General features: G+C 38.4%; 1 protein-coding gene and 1 pseudogene across 1 annotated transcript; both read right to left on the bottom strand.

The window, feature by feature from the left end:
• Window positions 1-1,358: 1,358 nt before the first annotated feature.
• Window positions 1,359-24,370, bottom strand: C1H1orf141 (chromosome 1 C1orf141 homolog). The gene is made up of 5 exons (XM_075535847.1): window positions 24,296-24,370; window positions 14,362-14,516; window positions 5,981-6,093; window positions 3,528-3,604; window positions 1,359-1,505 (listed from the first exon to the last, which is right to left on the bottom strand). Exons 1-5 carry the CDS (start codon window positions 24,368-24,370, stop codon window positions 1,359-1,361), a joined length of 567 nt encoding a protein of 188 aa, XP_075391962.1.
• Window positions 16,748-17,656, bottom strand: LOC142429033 (gamma-aminobutyric acid receptor-associated protein pseudogene; annotated as a pseudogene).
• Window positions 24,371-26,460: the final 2,090 nt, after the last annotated feature.

The following is a 26,460-nucleotide window of genomic DNA, read 5'->3' on the forward strand; positions in this document are numbered from 1 at the left end:
TTTTAATCCATTTGTGACTCAGTGGTTTATGGACTTGTGAAATAATGAAGTAATATGATCAAAAACTGATATTCCTTGGGCGAAGGTGTTTTAAAACGCCCTCCGTGGAGGAGCCCTGAGTTTGGTTGTGTGGTCGTCACTTGGCTGCTAACTGAAAGGAGACGCGTAGCACCTGCCCCGCGGCTGCATGGGAGAGGCCTGGCAATGTGCTTCCATGAAGATGACAGACCAGAAAACCCGGGAAAGGGTCCCTGTCAGCCAATGAGTCATCGTGGCCTTGATGGTGCCTAGGAACAACTTGTCCTAAGCTTAGATTTAGTTCACTTTTTGATTTTCCAAATCATTTTATGAGGAGCTAATCCAGACCTCATACCTTTCCATAATTGAATCATCTCAAGCAGTGTTGTACAATTGCTACCAAAATCAGTTTCAAAACGTTTTCTTCCTTCCTGAACTACTTGATATGAGCCCCCAACCCCCACCGACCCTGCCATACCCCCCAGGACCTTTTATTCCCATTGCTGTCTCTATGGGTTCACCCATCCTGGGTTACATATGCAGAAAAATACATTAACAACGAGTCGAGAAGGCTACCAACAATGACATAATACAACAGAGATAAACTCCAATGTGAAAGAAACACAGAAAATCTTAAACTCAGATCAACCCCAATGTGTATCAGAAGGGAGATCAAGGGACAAGGTTTCAACCATTCAAGCCAGATTTATCATTTTAATCTGCTGTAGTCATCTCTCCAATACACTCCGTCTGATAACCAGGTTATTCTCATTCCTCAGTCATGGTCAGAGGCTAGTTCCCCGTGGAGATCCTTCAAGTGTATTTTGGCGTCCACTGGCATCCATAGCCCTCAGCACACCAGAGTGTCGCAATATAAATCCTGGTGCTATTCCTTCTTTTGGATTTGGATTATATCACTTACAGCCCTTGGATAACGGATGTCAGTGTGCTTCTTTCATGTGAATTTAGCTGATGTCTCACTTAGATGGCTTCTTGTTTGGAAATAAGCCTTTAAGACTGCAGACACTATATTATCTGAGAGCCAGGCACCATCTACTTTCTTCACCACACTTTGCACCCATGTCTGCGTTTTCTTCATGAGGGCATGTATCGAACAAGGTCATGTCATAAAAATTCATTGTTCTTAAATTGGAGCTAGGATTAAGTTCAAGCCCAAAAGCTATTCCTAAATCTATGTGTTTTTATCTGCCTCTGGTTCACCTTATTAATTTACGGTAGAGAATCTTATCGTTCATCTCCCTGGAGCATAAGGTCCTTCTGTTTAGAGTGTCATTGATTAGAGATTTAGTTAAATTTTATTTCAAGATAAGTATGACAGTTCACATACTTGTAAATAATGCTGAGTCCTTTTCTTTTTTATAAACATTAGATTGAATGCTGAGTACAGGAGAAAAGGCTGAAGAACCAAATGATCTTCTATGTGCTGAGTCATTATATGAATAGAACTCATTTAGAAAACTTTCCACCTAAACATTAGAGAAAATGGAAAACCATGTTAGAAATTATTTTTCCATGTGTTTATTGGTAATTTTAAATTTGTGCTTGGTTCTCATTTGCAGTATTTAATTACAATAACTAACAACTGTCTGGTTTTTAAAATATAATATTTTATTTAACCCTAATAAAAAGCCAAGGAGATAATCATTACTATTACCATTTGTGGTCTGGAAGCTAATCTGTAGAAGGCAAAGATTTGCTTATGTGTTCACACAGTTTTCTACTTTTTATTTACTTTTTCTAAAACATAGTCTTTAGAGTAATGTAATGTTTATCTCTACAAATGCAAGCAAAGTTTAAAAAATCATATTCTGAAAAACAAAAGCCTTCTTAGGTTAAACAGAAACGTTAGTCTCTTTAACATAGAAAATAGTTGGATAATTTGGAATAAAGAACTGGAAAAATAATCCAGTATTTTTAGGCAAAAGTCTCAATTCAATCCCATATATTTTCATTTCAAGACAAATATCCAAAATATGTATATGTATATAAATATCCAAAATGATAACTTGTGCTTTCTCATCAATAAACCAAATAAATATTTGTTTAATGCTTATAACTTTCCTATACTGAAATATAATTTTTGTATATTTAATTCTAGATAAAATGAGATAAAAATTAAGGAGATGATAAAAATATAGACCATAAAGAGCTCACATTATAATTGGATAGATAAGAATGATTAGCATACATGAGATATTAATAAAATATTAGAGTAATATCATTAAGAACAAGACCAATCAATACAATACGCAAACATGGAGTAGTATAGAAATGAGGGATAGCAATGAAGGTTTAAAGAGCAAAGAAATATTTCATGTAAGAAGAACTTAATGCTAGCAATGCATGTCAGGAAAGGCCAATCACATAAGTCTAGAGTGTGCACAGGCCAGGAAACTTAAATATGTGGAGCAGAAGTGGGAAGAATCCAATGCATGCAGGGTAGATGGAGAGTGATTCATTTGTGTGGGAGAAGAAAGACTCTTCACGGGTGTGACTTGCACCTTCTTAAGCCAACTCAGTGGGAAAGCTTCACTTCTGCTGGATCTGGATCCTGAATCTGTTTTGTTGACCTACCTCATATTGCCTGCTGATCTCATAGCAGCAGGGCTGTGGCCTAATCGAGGGGGCTGCATTCCGCAACAGCTGCTGGCTACTCATGGAGTTTACTACAGTCCCATCCTGGAGTTTACTATATTGTGTGAAATCACATTGTGGGGGAATACTGCCAACCAACGGAGACTCCTGCCCCAGTCAAGTTGACACAAAACCTGTCACGGTGATGTATTCTTTGTTATGCCTGTCAGCTCTAGTTGATGTGTAGTGCTATTCATAGCTTTTTTTTCTTTATTGATCTTCTTTCTTGATGTTCTGTCCATTATTGAAGTGGTATGTGGAAGTATCTCAGTGTTATTGTTGAATTGCCTATTTCTCCTTTATATTCTGCCAGTGTCTATTTCATATGTTTTCAGGAGCTGATGTTATGAGGAGAAAAAAAATGAAGTCACTTTTTTCTTGATTCATCATGTGGTTGCTGCTTCTCTGCATACCTTTTTTGAGAGTTCTTACAGAGTTGATAGTGTAGATGTCTAGTCGCTTTTCTTGGTGTTCTTGTGGGAGACTCGGGATGCTAAATCTTCTCGTTCCACCATCTTCCATGAAGTCTCTCCATGTATATTTTTTCCGCCCATTTTTTGTGATGCCCTACCTTAAGTGACTTTATGAAATAATTGAGGTGTTTGTTATTATTATGTTAAATAATATAACTTCTACCATTCTGAAATACGGTCCACAAAAATACTTGTATATTATTTTCAGTTCTTCCCATATATATATATAAAGCTTTTTACATAAATATCTAAGATTATGTCACTTAAAATTTTGATGTCTTTAAATCCTAAAATAAATTTCATTTCAGTATTAAGTAAAGTTCTTAAGACTAACTTCAGTTGCTATTAAGCAATTATAAGCACACAAAGTTTTTAACTTACCTCAGGTGTATCCTTAAGATAAAGCAAAGGTCTACTGGATTTTGATTTGGGATTTTCTTCTATCATCTGTAGTTTCTCTAAACAACCCCCCAAACAAATAATAGTTTTAGATTATTAAATTACTTCTAATTAAACCCAATAAACCATTTTCTCTACAAATAGTAAGATTTTTATAAATGTAGTTTGATGTTAATATTATTTGTTTATATAGACATTGGTTTTATTTTTAAAAGGTGAAAAGGTAGCTAAATCTGTTTTAGAATAATTTGTTTTTAAAGTGGAATTCTATTAACACAGTATAGCTGGATTATTTATTATTACACAATAGAGCTGAACCTCTTTGGAAAAACTAGATTTCTAAATAAGTAAAATCAGCTAGAGATTCAAAGGAATCCTTTGGTTAATTTCTTTACAGAAGAAATAATCATTTCCAGCTGTATTCATTCATCCTCAGTCTGGATTATTAGCTAACATAGTTTTTAAGTAGATATACTATAGGGTTAAATACACAGTTTTTTAAAAAAAAATCATTGTATTGGGGGCTCATTCAACTCTTATAACAATCCATCCATACATACATCCATTGAAATACACAGTTTTTGTATCTAGATAGCCTTAAATTGACTTTTATGTTCATTAGTTGTGAATTTTGTAGCATTAGGGAAGTTATTTAGGGCCTTAGTTTCCTCATGTGTTATGTGGAAATAATAATAATAATGTTACCAAAGAAATCAAGGGGGGCATTAAAAAAGTAAATTTATGGTAGAAAAATTAATGTTACCTTATAGGATTGCTGTGAGATTTAAATGAAATAAAAGATGTCATAAAGGCAACATTGTACATGTTGATTGTGTACAACATGCTAAGCATTAGTGCTAGACTACAGAAGTTTTATTCCTGTGGAAGGATACTTATATTTAAAGGACAAGAAAGAAAATAAAATGTAAAGAAACAAAGGAGTGAATAAGTGAAAATATAATTATAAATTGAGAGACATCAATTAATGTGGAATATAAGATCAATAATATAGAAATCATATACTTATTTCAAGACATGAGGGAAGCCTTCGAAAACATATACACTCTTTCATGATAAATAACACAGTAAAGCAGGAATGGAAGGAAAATTCCTTAGTCTAGTAAGGGGTCATCTACAAAGAATCACAGTTAACATCATGCTTAATTAAGAGTGAAACACCAGATGTCTTCCTCCTAAGATTAGCAGCAAGACGATAATGTCCACTTTCATCCCTTCTGGGCCGCGTGGGAAGGAGAGTTTTTGCCAGTACAAGTCGGTAAGAGAAAGGAATAAAGCAAAAGAAAACAAGAGTTGCCGGCTCCCTACAAGGTCAGCTTGAAGAGGGGAGTAATCAGCTAACAGTGTTTTTATTGAATGGTGGAAGAAATTAAAAGCAAACAGATAAATACATCTTTTAGCCTTAGTAGCATGGATATTGGTCATCTTGACCAGTGACGTTTCGGTAGAACAGAGGGGCTGACGTTTGCATGGAAGTGCACTAGTAGAGGCAGCAGGGGTGAACAAAATTTGCAACAAAGCAAGGAGGGGGACAATGTAAGTCAAGAAAACTCAGTCAAGAAGACTGTTCAGAACGGTCCAATTAAATGCTTGATTTGATGATGTCAGAGAGAGATTTTTTAAAAAGACAACATAAAACAAATTATCTAGTGATCGGTCATGCTGATTCCTCCTAGCTCAATCCCTCACCACGGCATTGCCCTCCAGTGTTTCCAAGGCTGTAGTTCCTTAGGGAGTGACTGCTACCTATTTCCCCCATGGAACTGTGAGTGGTTTCAAACCACCGACTCTCCAGTTGGCAGCCAAGAACTTTCACCATTATCCCACTGGGCTCCTAAGTCCTAGTTAACCGATTCCTAAATTTCTAATCCTGCAAGACAGGTACATTTTGATTAAAAATTATATGAACGTGAGGTGAAAGGGAACTCAATTTTGTTCTGAGAAGAAAAAAAACTATAAAATATATTCTTGTTTTGTGAATTCTATGTTTAACAGCTCTTCTTCTTAAGAAATTCTTCTCTTTTTCCACACTCTCCCCCACCCTACCTTCCAGAAACCCTTGCAATTAGACTTTATTATTATTATTTCCGCCCCCCCCCCACCCGTATCTTACACTATCCGATGTATCTGTTCATCGACCATTCTGTTATTTATTCCCCGAAAGTCGGGCTACATAGTCATCGTTCTTCCGGCTCCACCCTTTACTCCCTCTCTGTACCCTCAGGGAATTGTTTTTTATAGCTCACTGTGAAATCTTTTATGTTGTATTATAACTCATATACCTAAATGCAAATGCCTGTGAAAAGATAATTTGTCAAGAGCTTTCAGGACACACATTACTAAATAATAAATAATAAAGCACCAATTAATAAATCACTCTCAATATTATGTAAATATTATGCTACACAAAGAATTACCTATGGATTTATTTTCTTGCTTGTTTTCGTTTGCTGGAACAAAGTGTGGTTTTACATTTAACTTTTCAAAAGAATCATTTTTATCTTCAGGGTCACATTTGAAGGAGACAGACCTGGAAGAAATAAAAGTTAGTTAAAATTAAAACAGCCTGATAATTTATTAAATAGATCCCCAGAGTTAGTTTGGAGAAATGCAGGGAAGTCCCAGTTATAGAAGAATAGCTATAGAAGCTTTTATATTAATATTATTATTGTATAATGTATAAAAGGTTCAGCAAGAGCTGAAAGCAGAAGCAATTTTTACTTGAAGTAGATGGAGCCAGGAAACCATCTATTGCTGCGCTAGAATGGTGGCAAGCTAGGAAATCATCATTCACAACCAACACTTTCAGAAACATATGCTAGAAACCACGAAGGATAATATTGAGGATATTGCCATACTTGAGGCAAAGGTGTGGGCCAGTGACTTGGGGGCAGTTTAGACACCAGAACACTATGCCACATAGGATCACAGTATTAATTTATTTATGACTTAAAATGAGGACTTTTACTTCATGAAATTCTTTAATTGGCTATTGGTGGTAAGAAAGTTAATTGTGTTGTTTAATGAGTGGTATTTCACATCCCTGTAAAGGACATCATGTTCAGTAAAGGAGCATTTCAGTGAAAACGAGGGAAGCCTACAATGAGATGGGTTGACAGAATAGCCGCAGCAATGTGCTGAAACAGACCAGTGACCATTACTAAGGCACAGGGCCAGGCAATGTTTTCTACTGTTACACATAAGGTCTCCCTGGATGAAGTTAACTCCATGGCCCAACTAGCAACAATAACACATCTTGAAGTGTTGGGACAACCTATGACTCAGCTCTGAGTCTTCAGACACGCACCCTAAGATGATATCATTCAGTCCCACATCTTTATATATTACCTAAAGGCTAATGTCACCCAGATTTATAGTTCCAGTCTCAACTTCTTTTCCAAGCTGTAGATCTATATTAATAATAAAAACTTGGAATGTATGAAGTACAAATCTAAGAAAATTGGAAGTTATCAAAAATGAAATGGAAGACATAAACATCAAGAAATGAAACAGTGCGCTGAAATGGATGGATTGGCCATTTTGAATCAGGCAATCATCTGGATTACGATGCTGGCAATGGTATATTCAAGAGTAATGGAGTTGAATTCATCCTCCAAAAGAATATTCCAAGATCTATATTGAAGTGCAATGTTGTCTGTGATAGGATAATATTATATGCATATAAGGACATCTAGCTATAAAACTAATATTCAAATGTATGCACCAACCACTAAAACCAATGATGAAGAGATCGGAGAATTCTTTCAACTTCTTCCGTCTGAAGTCGATCAAACATGCAATCAAGATGCCCTGATAATTAGTGCCAATTGGAGTGCAAAGTTGGAAAGAAAGAGGAAGGAACACTAGTTGGAAAATAAGGCCTTGGGGATAGATAGGAAGTGAATATACATGTGGACTTACCCAAATAGTATACACAAGAATCAAATTGACCACATCTGTGGGAAGTCGATGGAGAAGCTCAACATCAGCAGCACAAACTCTGCCACGGGCTGACAATGGGACGACCATTATTTTCTCATATGCAAGTTCAGGTTGAAGTGGAAGAAAAAGAAGTCCTTGAAAGTCAAATCACAACCATGAACATATCCCACCTGAATTTTGATAACATCTTAAGACTAGATTTGACTCACTGAACACTAGTGACCGTAGACCTGATGAGCTGTGGGATGGCATAAAGAACATAATATATGAAGAAAGCCAAAGGTCATTCAAAGGCAGGGAAGGGTAAAAGATCAAAGTGGGTGTCAGAAGAGTCCTTGAAACTTGCTCTTGATTGTAGAACAGCTAGAGCAAATGGAACAAAGGACGGAGTAAAAGAGCTGAACAGAAAATTTCAAAGGGAATTTCATGAAGATTAATAAAGTATCATAATGAAATGTGCAAAGACCTGGAGTTAGAAACCAAAATAGAAGAATATGCTCAGTCGATCTCAAGCTGAACAAACTGAAGAAAAAAATTTGAGGCCTGGTTGCAATATTGAAGCAGTCTGTGAGAAAAATACTGAATGACGCAGGAGCGATTTGAAGGAATACACAGTCACTGCACCAAAAAGAACTTGCAGATGTTTAATCATTTCAAGAGATATCACATGATCAAGAATCAGTAGTACTGAAGGAAGAAGTCCAAGCTGCACTGAAAGCATTAGCAGAAAAACAAGTCTCCGGAAGTTGATGGGATGCCAATGAAAATGTTCCAATGACTTGGCACAGCACTGGAAGCTTTCACTCATCTATGCCAAGAAAGCTGGAAGACAGCTACCTGGCCAACTGACTGAAAGGGGTCCATATTTCTACCCATTTCAAAGAAATTGTAATGTGTAAGTTATGGAACGATATCAGCAATATCACATGCAAGTACACTTTTCAACAGCAGTTGCACTAGTATATTGACAGAGAGCTCTTGGAAATTAAAGCCAGATTCAGAAGAGGATGCGAAATGAGATAGCACTGCTGATGTCAGATGGATCCTGGCTGAAAGCAGGGAGTACCAGAAAGATGTTTACTCGTGTTTTATTGACCATGCCAAGGCAAGAGAATTAAACAACAAATTATGCCATATACTTTATTTCTTCATTTTTGTCTAAATCAATTGGGCTGTTGTATTTTTTTTAAATGCTGTTGCAGTGTGCCAATTCATAGCCACCACAGATGGCAGAGTAGGTTCCTAAACTGTCATGGGGAGGAAGGCAGATCACCAAATCTTCCCTGCTGTGGAGCTGCTGGCGAGTTCTCACCACCAGCATTTGAGTTAGTAACCAAGTGTTAACCGGCTGCCTGCAGTTTCTTGTAAAAAACGCCACAAAAAAATTCGTATGGCTTGCATTACACATAGTTTATTTTATAGAAAAATTACACAAACTATGTTAAAACTATGAGTGTTACCAGAAAGACATATTTTAGTTGAAATCACCAATGTCTAAGGAACTTTGTTTCACTCAGAGCAAGAATATAAAACAGCATGAACCACTACTTGAACTTGAAGACAGACAGTTGGTAGGCACCTGTCATCTCGGAGGCAAAGTTTATAGCCCAGGTATGCTGCTACTTGGGTGATCTACGTGTCCTAGCTTTTTTTCTCTCTGGGTTTCTTCAACCAAATTTCATTTCCTTTGGCCTACATTATACCTCAATTCTTATCTAGATCCTGAACTTTTCCTGTTTTCTTTGCCAATGTGTTTTTTTATTGATGGTCAATTAAAATGCACTTTTCCTTTGGAACATGTGCCTCTTTGGATCTGGCTTTACCTTTGACTTTATAAGGTATGAGTCAATCAAACTTAGACTTTGGGTAAGGAATATTACTCAGCCTCTGGTGGGGTTAGACTGTGACTTACCCAGGCTCAATGCTACCTTTATAAACTACTTAGCAAGTGGTCTTCAGAGGTAGTAACAGTATCGCCCTATAAAGTATTACCAGAAAACACATTAAATATTGCCTTGAAATGCATCAAAGGAGTCACTAAACCAAATTCACTGCGATTGGGCTGCTAAGGGCAAGGTCAGCAGTTTGAAACTTTCTCCTGCTCCTGGGAGAAGCCCAAGGCTTTCTGTCCTCATGCAGAGTTAGTCTTAGAAGCCCACAGGAGCAGTTCTACTCTGTCCTACAGGGGCACGGTGAGAATGAGCCACTAGACTATATTACATTGTTGCATAAGTGGACATGAATATATATAAATATTTTCCCCTTTCCCATGTTCCTAACTTCCATGCAACCTATTTATTCTGAGTATTATTTTGAACTTCCACTTTAATATGTATAGTTTTCTAAATAACTTTTGCTATACCTATGACAATAAAAACAAATAGTCATGTATAACATTCGTGATAAAACTAAATTACGTAAACCCTTCATTTGTGCTAGACACAAGTCATTTTTCTTAACACATGGTCATAGGTTTCGATGATAGAAATGGAGCATGAGATCCCAGTAAATCTTAAATGAGAAAAGTCAGAGCCAGCTGTATTTTGTGCCACAGTCTGAATGTATACAAGCAAGATGGCTGTCTGAGCTACAGAAGTCCAAACCAACTCCTTTGACTTTAGCTCCAACTTCTTTGTCAGCATGGCTTGCAGCCACCTGCACTTGAATACCCACAGACATTTGAAGTTTAACATATCTGTGTTAGTCTAGGTACATTAGAGAAACAAATCCACAGAAACTCATGTGTAAGAGAGGGTTTTATATAAAGGATAAGTGCATATCAGGAAAATATCCCAACCCAGTGCTACCCAAACCCACAAGTCCAACATTAACCCATATGTCCGACACCAATCCACAAAGTCCTCCTCCAGCTCACAAAACACACGCAATGATGCCAACTGCAGGAGGAAAGCCGAGTCAGTGAATGTGTAAGCATCTCCGCACTGGCAGGGGTCTCCACATGGCTGCTCCAGCACCTAGGACTGCATCTGGGTAGGTCCATGTGGCTTCTCCTCAGGGATGTCTTGCAGGAAGTGAGCCTTGCTAGTTGAATCAGGGCACTGGCTAAGGCAGCTGCACCCTGGTACAACCATCGGAAAAAAGAGACCGGAGACCTAGAAAGGCGAGGCTCACTGAGCCATTTATCTCTCCGCCATTCAATTAACCCCACATGTGTTTATCATAAGGTTACTAGATGCCCTGCTTTAAGCGGGACAATCCAGATTTTTAATACTTTGTCCCACGTCCTGCAGCATTTTTAAAAGTCCCGGTTTTTGGAAAGAATGCACAGCAAGCTAGGGAATGGCAGGAGAACGGGAAGGAATATACGGTTTTCGGCTGCCATGTGGCTATTTCGCCAGGATATGAGTTTTATATTATTTTTGTTAATTTTATAATGTTAAACTTTAATAATAACAAATAATTCTTGAGAACTGATTGTAGAGAACTGCTTATCAAAGTTTGCATTGTTGATCAGTTGTTAGAATTCGACCACCATTGTTTGGCCTTCATGAACAATGGCACTTTTTGGTGTTGGCAATGATGAAAACATTTTGTAACTGTCTCTCAGACGATACACATCATACTGCGTGCTAGTGCTAGTTAAACAAGTGATGTCAACAAATCAGCTATTCAGATCATTTAGGTAAGTAATTTATTTACTTATTTCATAAATACATAAATTTTCTTGAATTTAGCTGACAGTATTCGTATTATTTATATTTTATAGTGGTGGCAAAAAGTCTAGCATCAGCCTTGAAAGTGACACTTATGACTTACATTATGGCAAATTCAGAGAAAAAATAATACAAGTGAGTATTATTATTATTTAGAAAAATATAGGATTAAAATTAAAATAATTTAAAATATATAATTACTTTATAACAATAAAATTAATTTAATTTATAAACTAACAATAAAATATGCTCCTGTAATTCTGTACCTACTTGCTGTGTTTTTAAGCAATATGTGTAGAATAATTTATAACATAATTTTATATTATTTTTAAAAGATTTTTAACATAATGAGTAAGAAAAGAGGATGCAAATTCAATGATGATCTAAGAAGTGAATTTCCCATTTAAAAAAAAAAGTGATTACATGGTAAAATGTGCGAAATGTAATGGTGAATATTCTATCTTGCACGGCAGGAAGAATGATATTTCAAAGCACTTGGAGACACAGAAACATGAAAGATATTTAAATACTGCTGCATCTTCCTCCAAAATACAGGAAATTTTTTGGAAAACAACTTATGGAGACGAAGAAAATAAATTAGCATTAGCAGAAGGACTTATGTCTTTGCATGCTATTAATCACAATCATTCAGATCTATGAACTGTACATCACAAGTTGTCAAAAAGTTAATCAACAAAAAAATCTGCCTGTGCTAGAACAAAATCCGAGATAATTGTGTGTAATGTGCTTTCCCCATATGCATTTTCAGAATTAAACAAAAATCTAGAAAAAGTTAATTTTATATCCATAAATTCTGATGCATCTAATCATAAGGACATAAAGCTATCTCCAACCATTATTACATTTTTTTGATTCAGAAACTGGAATAAAAATTAGAATTTTAGATTTTATTTCTGTGTCCGGCGAAACTTCTGAAATAATTTTCAGTTCCATTATTAATATTTTGGAAAAAACAATTTAAAACATAAAATGATTGCATACTGTGCGGACAACACGAATGCAAATTTTGGAGGAAAAGTGAAAAGAGGTACAAATAAGACTTTTTATAAATTAAACAAAACCTTAATCAAAGCATTATTGGTTTTGGTTGTACAGTGCACATAATACATAATGCCATTCAAACAGCTGCTGATTTGTTGTCCATAGATGTGGAAAATATTGTTATTAAAATATATTCTTATTTCTATATATACATTGTGTGCGTTGAAATGCTTAAAGAATTTGTGAAACTGCAGAAGTTGAATATCAGAAAATACTTGGATATAGTAAAACGCACTGGTTAGCTCTTTTGCCAGCTGTCGAAGGAATTTTGAAAATATACGATCCTTTGAAATCTTACTTTCTATCACAGGATAAGTGTCCTAGAATTTTAGAAGAGTTTTTTGAAAAAGAATCTTCAAAAATTTGGCTAGAGTTTGTACACAATCAAGCAGCTCTTTTTCAAAATGCTATAAAACTTATTGAAGGTGACAAAATTTCGGTAATCAAAATAGCAAATGAAGTTAATAATTTAAAATTTCAGTGTCAAGAGTGGTTAGAAAATAATTTTCTTCCATTAACTATCCGTAATATAAACCAGCTAGAAGAACAAGATGCAATAAATCGTGCAGAGATCATGAATCACGTTAAAAAGTTCTATGGTAACTGCATAGATTATTTAGAAGAGTGGATGGTACATTTCAATGATATTGAATATTTTTATTGGGTTTCATTAAAACAAGAACTTATTTGGAATGATGTGCAAAAATCATTCGCTCATATTACTCAAAATTTCCCATATATAATATTTCCAAAAGTAATTTAAAATGAGGTATCATTATTAAAAATATATATATTGATAAGGAAAAGGTTAAATCTTGGGCATCAGCAAAAACCACAATAGAGAACAAATGGTTAGAAATATTTCATCATTTTGAAACAAACCATGTTCCATACAATAATGCACTAAAAATTGTGGAATACGCGCTGTCCTTATCAGGAACTAATGCTGCGACCGAATGCATTTATTCTATGGTAAATAAAGTGTGTACATCAGAAAAATCACAATTAAGTTTTGAGACTTTGAAAACCATTTTATGTGTGAAATATAATTTAACAAATTCTTGTGAAATTTTTCATGACCTTTTAAACAATGATAGCAACCTACTGAAAAAAATTCACTCAAATGAGAAATATGCCCAAGAATAAAATAATACTAGACATAATTTTTAATGTATTATATTTGTAAATTGTACTTATGTTGAAATTTTTAAAAATTACAATACTATTTTTGCGTTCTATGAAAATTTTTGTTGCTCCATATAGACCAAAATTTTAATCAAGAATACTCCCCCTCCCGTCAATGGTGTCCTGCTTTACCAATGTTAAAATCTGGTCACTTTAGTTCATCAGCCAGGTTGGCACAATAAACTTTAACTATCTCAATATCCAAATGAAAAACTTGTCTTACACACACCAACCTGATTTCTCTAGTATCTTCTCTACTTTAGTGCAAAGTGCACCTAGCCTCCGCAATCAGGAAGCTTCTGAATGGGGTGTGAAAATGAGTCCATCTGCAATCAGATCCCTAGGATTAAAATTCCGCCTCTGTGGCTTGTTAGCAATGTGACTTTGGGATTTTCATCTGTAAAATACCATGTGAAACGACACTGGATTGCTTCACAGAGTAAATGAGAGAATAACGGCCACATTACCATCTATGTCCAATGCACCTGAAGTCCTATTGATTCTACATCTTGGTTCTTCTTTAATGTGGGTTCTCCTTTACATTCCTGATGCCTGGAAAAATTAGATGGCGTATACGCACACAATACTAGTGAAAGACCAGCTGCGACATGTTCCGGCCAGCCTTGAGAGTTACAGAGAGAACTTACCTTGCTTAGTTTCCAGGCAGGTATTTTCTTCTTAAAATTCATCAGTTAAAATTAGCCGACACTAACTTGTGGCAAAATAGTAGAGTTTTTTTAAGCCTTTTAAAAACCTTTTATGATTCAGAATTGTAATTTCCATCTGTATTAGTGAAGTATTACACTAAATATGTTGTAAACTTAAGAATTCTAATATAGAATATTATCACTCAAAACCACTTTGATATAGACTGCATCTAAAAACAAATCCTTTAAAACTCCAGATTGAAAGTTTGATGCAGTTATGATGGCTACCTTTTTAGTTTATTAGTATATGATTTGTCTTCTTCAATCATGGATGCTGTCTTAAGTGCAGGTTTAGTAATAGGTGGTTCAGATTCTGATTGAAAATCACAAGTCAGGGGAGTATTCAAAGATTTTTTCCTTCCTCCATAGTGGAGTCTGTTTACCTGCAACAAAACAGAATTAGAGTGAAAAATAAAACAAAGTAAATCTTTGGCAGAAAGAATAGAAATTAATCTTACTTATATACACATGGAATTTAAGTGCAAGTCTATCATGAAGAGTACTGTAGACTTAGTATTAGAAGCCCTGAGCATCAACCTGTAAAGGTCTTATGACTGCATCTATCTATCGGTCCCTCTTACCTCTCAGATTCAGAAGGGATGGGGATCCAAATAAGCTTAGGTCTTGCTTTTGCTGAGTCGATGAGACAGACCCCAGAGTTGGGAAGATAGGGCAACTCAGGTACAGGTTAGAGTACTTGAGAGGAGGTAGCTGACCAGAGAGAGCCCCAATGGGATTGGTAGAGGGGTCTTCTTGAGTGTGTTTGAGTGAGGGATGTTCTCCACATGTGTAGAGTTAAACTCTACAAGGCTGGGTGGGGTAGAAACCTTGGAAAGAAGCAGTAGGCCAAACAGTGGGGGGAGGTCAGGTGTTTACAGGCATCTTCCCTGAAGGCAATCCCAATTGCTGTCTCCCAGCACCACCACAGGGGTGGGCCCTGTTCCCTGCTGCTGGGGACAATGGATTACTTCTCCCTGAGGCTTGTCACCATTAGCTTGGTTCCTGTAGGTGGAGTTCACACCCTACTGATAATGGTTCCTATGGAGATCCAGAGAACAGGTCAAAGTTAAACTGCCATCTAATCTAGGACCCGCCCATCTTGTCACATGTATAGCCCCAATCCCTCCTCCTCCTATTGCGTGTATGTCCCTAGACCACCCTCTCTCACTGCTGTATAACATAGTGCAACCCCTTCCTGGTACACATGTCTTTACCTGTAATTAGTGGGCTTGCATGACCCCAAAGGTATCTAAGCCTGGGTTAACAATAGAGGCCTCTCTCGCTGGTCTCTCCTCATGCCCTCACTCTCTTGGCTTCTCCTCTCCTCTCCCATCCTCGCTCCCTTTTTCCCTTGCTCTCCTTCCCTTCCCCCTCTCTCCATGTGCACCATCAAACCTGGCTGAGGTGAACATTCTACCATGAAATCCGTCTGACTCCATTATTTCTATCTCATGCTCTTGATGACTATAATATAATATAATTAATATAATTAATATAATATAATTAATATAATATATATACATCAACTGTACAACTGTGCTTACTGAACCCGTGATTAGCGGTGGGGGGCTGCCACCCCCAACTAATACCACACCAAACAATTCTCTGGAACCATTTAGGTTTAGGGACAAATCGTTCCCTCTCACACGAGTCATGCATGTAGTTACAGGCATGTAGTTACAATATTCAGAAGGGAATCACCTGCAGTTTGTTGATGTTGTTGTTAGGTGCCACTGAGTCTGTTCCGACTCATAGCGACCGAGCGAAGCACTGCCCAGTCACAATTGTTCTTATTTTGCGCCCACCAAGGCAGCCACTGTGTCAATCCCTCCTAAGGCCTTTCTCTTACCTACTGCCCTTTTACTTTACTAGTATGATGTCCTTCTCTAGGGACTAGTCTCTCCTGACAACAGGTCCAAAGTACATGCGACAAGTTTTGCCATCTTTGACTCTAAGGAGCATTCTGACTTAACTACTTAGGCTAAAATAACCTGTTGGATCCACACAAAGAAAACTTAATATAAAGCCTCAGAAAGATCCAATTGCTTCAAAGTAACTTAAATACATCTGGTACAAAGTCCAGTGCTCTTTAAGGAGCACAACAAAATTTCATATCCAATGAGGTATAATCTCAGCAGTCAACTAAAACTCACTGGCCATGTGAAACAAGGAAATTGTAGAGAAACAATAAAAATAGATATAAACATTACCTGGAAGATAGGATTAAAAAAAAAAGATACGATTAAAAGACACAAGGATATTGAAACTGCTGTTCTAAGTGTCTGTTTGTTTTTTCAGCTGGGTGGTTTCCTCTTTACTGATGTGCCTATCTCCCCCACACAGTTTTAGTGCCTTCCATCTACCCCCCAAAGAGAAGGCAATGAAAGGCAATGTGGGGGTTCTGGGCCCCTTGGGTAGTTAGAAAGGGTACAGAAACCGAAAACAATCACTGGATGTAAGACTGACAACCAAGAAGTCTGAAGTGGAGTGGGAGAGGTGGCAGAGAAAGGTGCAGAGGAAGAAAGTAAAGGAGAGCTACTCCGGGCCATTTCCACCATTCCTGCTCCTGCTAGGAAGGGCTGGGGAGAAAGCCGCAGACAGTAAGTAGTGCAGGTCCTGAAGAAGGGAGGTGGTATTTGAGCCTGAAGGAGGGACGGGTCAAGAAAGGGGGGCCACCTTTCTCTTTGCAGAATGGAACACCCCAGCTCCAGGGCAGCAGCTTCACAGACCGTAGGCACTTTCGTCACTGTAGGCAATGTATAGAAAGAAGTCTTCCTCGTGGTGCTCCTGGTACAGCTGACCCATTGTGGCACTGGTGGGCGGAATGACATTGTTGACAAAGAAAAACAAGGCATCTTCAGCTCGGAGATGAATTCGCTTCCGGATCAAGAAGTAGAATTGACCAAGTGTGAGCTCAGACGGTACCAGGTATTTCTTTTTGCCCAGATCACCTATCCGAGCTTTGGGCGCCTTTTCTACTATCACCGGGACCCGGTCCGGGTATTTTTTTCGGATCTTCTCGCCCTCAGAGCGGCGCTTATCGAACGGGTGCTCCTAACCGGGCTGGACCGGGTGGGGCTGGGGGAACCCGGGGGGCGGGGGGGGGCGGGGCAGGGGGCGGCGGCGACGGAGGCGACTCCCTGAGTGTTATAAATATGCCCATGGATAAAGAAAAATGTAAACGTAATGAAGAAAGGGAAGACATTAAAAAAGAATTTCTAGATATGAAAGCTATGCTTCAGTATGTTAGTAAGTATTAAAAAATGGTATCGATAAGAACACTCAGCCATTTATCACAGAGAAATGAAAAGCCATGTTCACATATCATTATCAACCAATACATGGATATTCTTCATAGTTTTATTTTTAACAGCAAAGTACTGAAGACAACCCAATAGGTAAATTATTGAAACTCAATATTGATATAATTTTGTATTATATCCATATAACAGAATGCCACTCAGAGATCACAAAGGAATTAACTCTCAATTCATACAAAAACCAGGATGAGCCTTAAGGGCATTATGTTTAGTAGGAAAAAGTCTAACTCAAGGGCTTCTGGGGGGTACAGTGGGGGTGGGGCTGGCGAGTAAAAGGGAGCTGATTGAGGTCAAGGAGTTCACGAAGGAAAAGAGTGTTTGGAAACTGATTGTGGCAGCAATGGTACAGTACTGCTTGATATGAATGAAATATGGAATGATATCTGTATTAACTCCCAATAAAATGTTTTTTCCTAAGTTTACGTATTGAAAAGTCCATTTATGTAACCTTCTCCAAATTATGAAACTGTAGAGATGGAAAACAGCTCAGGGCTTTCCAGAGGGTAGAAACGGGAATGGGATGGAAGGGAATACAAAGAGGTAACATGAGTGCGTGTTTTTGTGGTGGGAGAACAATGCTGTATCTTACTTACAGTGTTGCTTACATGAAGCTATACGGGGATACAATTGTATAGAATCACACACACACATACACATAAATGGTGGCAGGTTGGAAAAATGATGAAAACGGCAGCAATTCTGTAGTCTAGCTTCATTAGTGTGCCATATTTAAATAGTATAATACAACTCTATCACTTGTTCCTGTTGGGAGAAATTGGGTGAAGCGTCAGGAGACTATACATTTTGTAATGTCCTATGAATCTTATATTATTTGAAAAGAGGAAGTTTAAAAAGATAAATGATTAGCTAAGTAATTTATGTGTTAACTTTTACCTCCTTGTTTTGTCATTAAGAGATGGAAATTGAAAAAATATACATATATGTGTATGTATGTATGTGTGTGTTTATATTATGAATATGTATGTGAGTCAGAATTGACTTCATGGCAGTGAGTTTGGTTTTGGAGTTTTATGTATGCATATATGCATGCGTGTTATCTTTATGAGTACTGGAGAAGATAGAACAGATAAGCTCCAACTGTTAACATTTGTTTGCCTCATGGGACAGGGTTGGAGGAAGGGGCCAAATGCTACACATTACTTTTTCTTTAGGCAACTCAATATATGAGTGGTGATACTGGGAGGGTATAGGGAGGGTGGTTGGAAAGGGGAAACCTATTTCAAGGGTCTGCATGTGACCTCTTCCCTGGGGGACATACAACAGAAAAGTGGGGGACAGGAGACATGGGACAGAGCAAGATATGACAAAAATAATAATTTATAAATTACCAGGGGTTCATGAGGGAGGGGATAGTGGGGAGGGAGGGGAAAAAATGAGGACCTGATGCCAGGGGCTTGGGTGGGGAGCAAATGTTTTGAGAATGATGAGGACAATGAATGTACAAATGTGCCTTACACAATTGATGTATGTATGGATTGTGATAGGAGGTGTATGAGCCCCTAATAAAATGATTTTAAAAAAAGAAAAAGAAAATGATGGTAGCAATATGTATAAATGTACTTGATACAATTGATGTATGGATTGTTATAAGAGCTATAACAGCCCCATTAAAATGATTTATTTATAATAAATTATTTCACAGAAAAAAAGTGTGTTTTATAGGAGGCCTGGTAGGGCTTGGGAGGGCAATGTAACCAAGAGGAGTTACTGAAACACAAATGAAGGCCGAGCATGATAGTGGGACAAGAGGAAAGTAAAAGGAAATAGAGGAAAGAGCTAGGAGGCAAAGGACATTTATAGAGGTCTAAATACAGGCATGTACACCTGTAAATATATTTATATATGATGATGCGGAAATAGATCTATGTGCCTATATTTATAGGTTTAGTATTAAGGTAGCAGAAGAACATTGGGCCTCCACTCAAGCACTCCCTCAATGCAAGAACATTTTGTTCTATTAAATTGGTATTCCATAATGCTGACCTTCCCGACATGATCCCTGAAGACAAAGCAGGTGCACAAGCACATGTGGTGAAGAAAGATGATGGTGCCTGGCTATCAAAGATACAGCATCTTGGGTCTTAAAGGCTTGAAGATAAACAAGCGACCATCTAGCTGCGAAGCAACAAAGTCCACATGGAAGAAGAACACCAGCCTGTGTGATCATGAGGTGTCAGTGGGATCAGGTATTAGACATCAAAGAACAAAAAAATCATATCATTGTGAAAGAAGGGGGTGCAGATTGAAACCCAAGACCCATCTATAGGCAACTGGACATCCCCTTACAGAAGGGTCACGGGGAGGAGACAAGCCAGTCAGGGTGCAGTATAGCACCGATGAAATATACAACTTTCCTCTAGTTCTCTAATGCTCCCCCCCCCACCCCATGATTCCAATTCTACCTTACAAATCTGGCTAGAGCAGAGGATGTATACTGGTACAGATAACAACTGGAGACACAGGGGACCCAGGACAGATTCCTGGACCTTCAGGACCAATAAAGAGAATAGTGATACCAGGAGGGGAAGGGGCAGGTGGGGTAAAAATGGGGAGCCAATCACAAGGATCTACATATAATTCCTTCCCTGGGGCACGGACAACAGAAAAGGGGTGAAGGGAGACGTCGGACAGGGTAAGACATGACAAAATAATAATAATTTATAAATTATCAAGGGTTTGTGGTGGGGGGGGAGGAAGGGGAAGAAATGAGGAGCTGATACCAAGGACTCAAATAGAAAGCAAAAGTTTTGAGAATGATGATGGAAACAAATGTACAAATGTGCTTGGCACATGGATGTATATATGCATTATGATAAGAGTTGTACAAGTCCCCAATAAACTGATTTTGAAAAGGAAAAAAAAAAGTGTTTTGATTTTCCAGAAAGGTGGGTGAAGGCAGACAGCCGACGGTATAAAATATGAAAATAAAAATAATTGATAAATTATCAAGGGTTCACAAGAGGGGGAGGGGAGGGGCGGGAGGCGGGGAGAGGAGCTGATACCAAGGGCTCAAGTAGAAAGAAAATGTTTTGGAAATGATGATGGCAATAGATGTACAAATATGCTTGATACAATTGATGTATGGATTGTTATAATGGTTGTAAGAGCCCCCAATAAAATTATTTATTAAAATGTTTCTAAAAGTATGTTTTAATTTTATCATTTAAAAATAAAAGATTTGCAAAAGGACAAGTAGAACATGAGTCCGCTGAGGTAAGTGTTTAAAAAGTGCAAAAGGGGCATAGGGAAAAAGCTACTGTATACAAACATTCTTGGGGTGAGGACCATGTAGTATGGCAGGGACCAGATCAAATCCAGGGGTGCACATGGTAGACAACTGGGGAGGAGGTGGGGAAAGGGGGTAAAAGAGGATGAACATAAGGAAGAAAAGGGGAGCGGGGCAGGGGGCACTAACCCACCCAATGGGAAAGCATTGTTTATCTCTCCACAGGGAAAGAGGGACCAGACTTCAACCCAGTGACCCAAGGTGTGAGTGCAACATTCAGGCATGGAGTAGGGAACCAGTGGAGAGGTCTGGGGGGCTGGCCCCAGTACCAAATACTAAGTAGATGCCTGCCCCTCCCCCCAGAAGATTTTATCTCAAAGGACGGCATTGAATCTGCAGCTATGGGAGAGGGACATATCTGATAGGAGCAGACAGGAGCAGATGAAGGGGGAGGAGGAAAGAGTGGAGCACATCCTGGCCCACAAGGCCTTGAGGATGATGACCCAATTTGAGCAGCCAGTCCACAGAGAGTACCACATGGGCAGCCCCACTATGAGACATGACTCCCCTCACTGACCCATGGCCCTGTGGGGAGCACCGGAGACAGTGTGGGAATTGTCCGACCTGACCCTGCCACACTGAGGCAAAGCACTGGGAGAGTGCAGCAGGAGTGCAGCGGAACAGCAAGGGAATGGAGTGACGAGGTCCCCAGGGAATGCTGAAGTTGGATTTTGGGGCCAGAGCATGGTGCCCCAACAGGCTGGACTGGAAAACACTCCTAAAGGCCAACAAACAGTCCTTGAACTAACTGCAAGCTTTTCTTTGTTGTGTTTTGTTTTGTTCTTTGTCTTTGGTTTGCTGTTGTTGTTTTGTTGTATATTGTTGCTTGGTTTTGCTCTCTCTTGTTTTTGTGCATGTTATTATCTCTGCAGTTCTGTCTAAATAAGATAGACTGGATGAACAATCTGGAGGAGAAAACAATGGAACCGACAGTTCTGGGGGGACATGGGATGGGGAGGTAGAGGGAAAGGTAGTGGTGTTAACAAACCCAGGGACAAGGGAACAACAAGTGATCCAAATTGGTGGTGAAGTGGGTGTGGCAGGCTTGGTAGGGCATGATCAAGGGTAATGTAATGAAGAGATATTGCTGAAACCCAGGTGGGAGCTGAGCATGATAGTGGGACAGGAGGAAAGCCAAGGGAAATCAAGGAAACAGCTGGGAGGCAAAGGGCATTTATAGAAGTCTAGGTAAAGACATGTACATATGCAAATATATTTATATATGAGGATGGAGAAATAGATCTATGTGCCTATATTTATAGGTTTAGTACTAAGGTAGCAGAAGGACATTGGGCCTCCACTCAAGCACTCCCTCAATGCAAGAGTACTTTCTTCTATTAAATTAGCATTCTGTGATGCTCACCTTCCTGACACAACCGCGGAAGACAAAGCAAGTGAATAAGCAAATGTGGTGAAGAAAGCTGATGGTGCCTGGCTATCAAAAGATATAAGAAGCAGCCGTCTAGCTCAGAAGCAACAAAGCCCACATGGAAGAACACACCAACCTGTGTGATCACGAGGTGTCGAAGGGATCAGTTATCAGGCATCAAAGGACAAAAAATCATATCATTGGGTGCATACCTCTATGATACTATTGCTGAGGACAAAGGGATGCATAAGCAAATGTGGCGAAGAAAGCTGATGGTGCCCGGCTATCAAATGATATAGCATCTGGGGTCTTAAAGGCTTGAAGGTAAACAAGAGGCCATCTAGCTCAGAAGCAACAAAACCTACATGGAAGAAGCACACCAGCCTGTGTGATCACGAGGTGTCAAAGGGATCAGGTATAAGGCATCATCAGAACAAAAAAAATCTTACCATAGTGAATGGGGTGGGGGGTGCCGAGTGGAGACCCAAAGCCCATTTGTCGGCCACTGGAGATTCCCTTGCAGAGGGGTCTAGGAGAGGAGACGAGCCAGTCAAGGTGCAATGTAGCACTGATGAAAAATACAACTTTCCTTTAGTTCCTAAATGCTTCTTCTCTACCCCCCGCCCCCTATCATAATCCGAATTTTATCTTGCAAGTCTGGCTAGACCAGAGGTTGTACACTGGTACAGATAGGAACTGGAAACACAGGGAATCCAGGGCGGATGATCCCTTCAGGACCAGTGTTGTGAGTGGCGATACTGGGAGGGTGGGTTGGAAAGAGGGAATCGATTACAAGGATCTAGGGAGATTTCTGACAGGGCAAGATATGACAAAATAATAATTTATAAATTATCAAGGGCTCATGAGGGAGGGGGAATGGGGAGGGAGGGGGAAAATGAGGATCTGATGCCAAGGGCTTTAGTGGAGAGCACGTGTTTTGAGAATGATGAAGGCAATGAATGTACAAATGTGCTATACACAATTGATGTATGTATGGATTGTGATAAGAGTTGTGTGAGCCCCTAATAAAACAATTTTAAAAAATAAAGGATTTGAAAGATAATCATATAAACTTTTGTTCCATCAGTAACACATGAACTCTGAATAATAATACAAAAGGAGGCAATGCACAAAAATGCTTTGCAAAAAAGGATAATTAAGTGAAAGGAAAGCTTTATCATTAATAACTAGAACCTAAAATGCAGATATAGGGTGTAAATTTTATGACAAATTAGATGTTATTCTTTCTGTTTTCTAAAGTATATTACATTTAATTTTAATAATAACTAAATGAACTTTGGGCTATCTCTGTTTCACATAGTTTTTCTTATAAATTACCTCTGGTTTTTCAAAATCTCTAGCTATAACAGGATGAATTTATTCCATTTCCCAATATTTCTCTGATTTATTTTCTAAATGAAAGGAGATAATTAAGAAGGGAAATTTTATTCAACATCAGCATTTAGTTTTCAGGCTCACAAAAAGTTCATCCTCTTAAGAGTTCCTCTTGCTAATCCCTTCCCTCTTTTCCCAGACTCCACTGCTCCTTACATGGGCCTCATTTGTTCACATTGCTGTATTATTCTGCAAGTCTTTGCATGCCCCAAATTAAGTTACTTATATATTCCAAAAACATGATTTTAAGGGCTATGTTTTTATTAATATATTAACTTTAATTAGATATTACTTTTTAATTTTACTTTAACTTCTGAGTCTCAATATCCCTCCTTTGTAACAACATGGTATTTTCTTTTTAGTAAACCAACTGAATAACTTTTGATATGTTTAACCTGGCTGCAAGAATAAATACAGTCGTCAGAAGTCTCTGTCACTCTTACTGCCATCCAGTCAGCTGTAACTCACAGTGACCCTCTAGTAAGGAACAGGCACATTTAATACTTGGTTGTGGGGGATTATATCCATCTTAAGCAATTTAGTTACATCTTGGTAACCATATGCCGTGGCTGTATAGAACCTATCATGCATATTAATTCTTTTTACAATCCACTTAGGTGGATGACTTAGCTACTGTAATACTTTTCTTTTTATTAATAAATTTGCTTCTTAATATGAATGCACCATTAATCAAAAAGTAAAATTAATGTTCATATTTGAAATATTGATTTTCTAACAATAAAATTACATTTTAGTTTTTAAGTCACAAACCTTTTCTCGTTTGGTCAGGAGTATCTTTTCTTGTTCATCCAGGATATCTAATTTTTCTAAGATTTTTTGTGCCATTGTCAGTAAGTAAATCCCTTCCTAAAAGAAGAAATAGAAGAAATTTCCAAAACAATTCATATTTAGGCACAGACCTGATTATTTAGACATAAGATTAGAAGAGTCTTATATTACTGGGTTAGGTATATCCTAGAATTTTACAACAGAAGAACATATTGAGTCCAAATGATCAGAATTCCCAGATGTGTGTGGTTCCAAAGAATTTTTAAAGTTATGATAAAGGTGAGCTTGAGAAAGCTCAATATTAGTACATGAGAATAAGATATGATGCGTGCTTGAAGCAGGGGCATATGACTTGATGTATATCATTTTTAGTTTTTGTTTGTAGTGTGGGGGGAGCTTGGTATAATTTTAATGAACATTAACTCAAAGATCTCCCATATAATTTACTTTTAAAATAGATTGGTCAATGATTCAACACGTTTACTATTAGCCTTAGCAGGTAATCTATCACACAGAAGAAGTAGCAGCCAAGCTGATTAGGACCTATTGCCATAATAGTTCATATCTCTAGCTAATTAATATTGCTGGCAATTTCACCTAGGGTCAGGCAGTTTATAATAGGTTCTGGGGTAGCAGAACCTGGTGTTCTAATTTCTTTTCCTTTTCATATGAGAAAACCGAAGGCCACAAAGGTCCTTACTAATGCAATACAAATAGCTAGGGGAAAATATAGACACACGTCTAGGAATACTACCCCAAACTACCACTCTTCCATGCATTTATTTGAATTTGGAACAGATGATTCTGCACTCAATATAATTTTTGCAAAATTAAATGAATGGGCTTCAGGAACACGTAATTATGCATGCTATGGGGTTCACAGAAAGTGTTGAATTAATGCTTTTACTGAACACCAGTATCATCACTAAGGTCCTTTCTAGTTAAAAAAATCTTTTTGGTTTTGCCAGAATGTATAGATCAATGTCACGGAAGGCAATGATGCATTAAGAAGACAAGCTTCAGGATCAGGATCCTATTCGAAAGTTTGCATCATTTCAGACGTGGTTTCCTTTAATATCTTTTCTACTCTCTTTCCTTCACCATAGAGTCCCTTGAAGGCAAGTTCTACTTGTGTGCTTTCAAAGCCATCCTACCCCAGCATGCCTTCTGTCGTGCAGCAAAATTCCGTTCTCTACCCCACAATGCGACTGACGAAGGGCTCGCTGCGATGGATTTCTAGGCCTTTGGGCTGCAGGCAGATAAGCTGTCTTGTTAGAAATCTGAGGTTGCAAGTTGGGAAGGGGAGATCCAGGGCATGATGTTGATGTTTTATGAACACTCCAGACTCCAGCTATTTGAGCACATGAGGCTACCGCTACATATTCCAAAGAGAATGCCAATTAATCTGAATATTTTTCAGACCCGTAAACCAGCCATAACATAAAACAAAACCAAATATCATTGCTTCCCATTGATTTTCAGTGTTTCTTAGGCGGTAAAACCACAGAAGCTGGCTGCCACCCCTTGTTCCCATGGACTAGCTGGGCTCAAACTGGCAACCTCCAGGCTGGCAGCTGAGCCCTTAACCCCTTGACCCAACCAGACCCCCTTTTTTTAGCCCCCATTACTCCTAAAGGGAGACTTCTGCTTATTCTCTCTCTCATGTATCCCCCCGCCCCTTTTCATTATCAAAAGGTGGGGCTTTCTCCTCCGATAGAGAGTTACAGCCTCAGAAACCCACCTATAGGTTGACTATGAATTGGAATCCACTGGATGGCAGTGAATCTGGTTTGTGAGAGAAAATTCAAATCGCTTCTCTCTTAAAAGAATTCCATAACCCTAACAGCTATTGCTGTCTCTTCCTTTTATCATCAATTTTCTTAACAGAGTACTCTATTATACCTGCTGCTTTCTTCCATCGTCTTCCCATCGGCACCTACGTCATTGGCGTCATTATGAACTACTCCCTGCCAATTGCTACCTCGCAGGTCACGGGAGAGCTGCCTCCTCGAAGTTTGTGGACACTTTCTGCTTCTACTGATCTTGCTTAAGGGGTTAGAAGGGTTGCTAATGTTGACCACCTCTTTCTCCAGAACCATTCTGTTGCTCTGGTTTCTGTAACAGCAACCACACCTTCCTGCATCCTC

The sequence above is a fragment of the Tenrec ecaudatus genome, chromosome 1 (assembly GCF_050624435.1).
Source record: "Tenrec ecaudatus isolate mTenEca1 chromosome 1, mTenEca1.hap1, whole genome shotgun sequence".
In the NCBI taxonomy this organism is placed as follows: Eukaryota; Metazoa; Chordata; class Mammalia; order Afrosoricida; family Tenrecidae; genus Tenrec; species Tenrec ecaudatus.

Coding starts and splice junctions, on each gene's coding strand:
- C1H1orf141 (XM_075535847.1), bottom strand. CDS start 24,370: ATGGCACAAAAAATCTTAGAAAAATTAGATATCCTGGATGAACAAGAA. Junction 14,517..24,295: donor TCCTGACCAAACGAGAAAAG/GTTTGTGACTTA, acceptor GTTTTGTTGCAG/GTAAACAGACTCCACTATGG. Junction 3,605..5,980: donor GCAAGAAAATAAATCCATAG/GTAATTCTTTGT, acceptor GGGGTTGTTTAG/AGAAACTACAGATGATAGAA.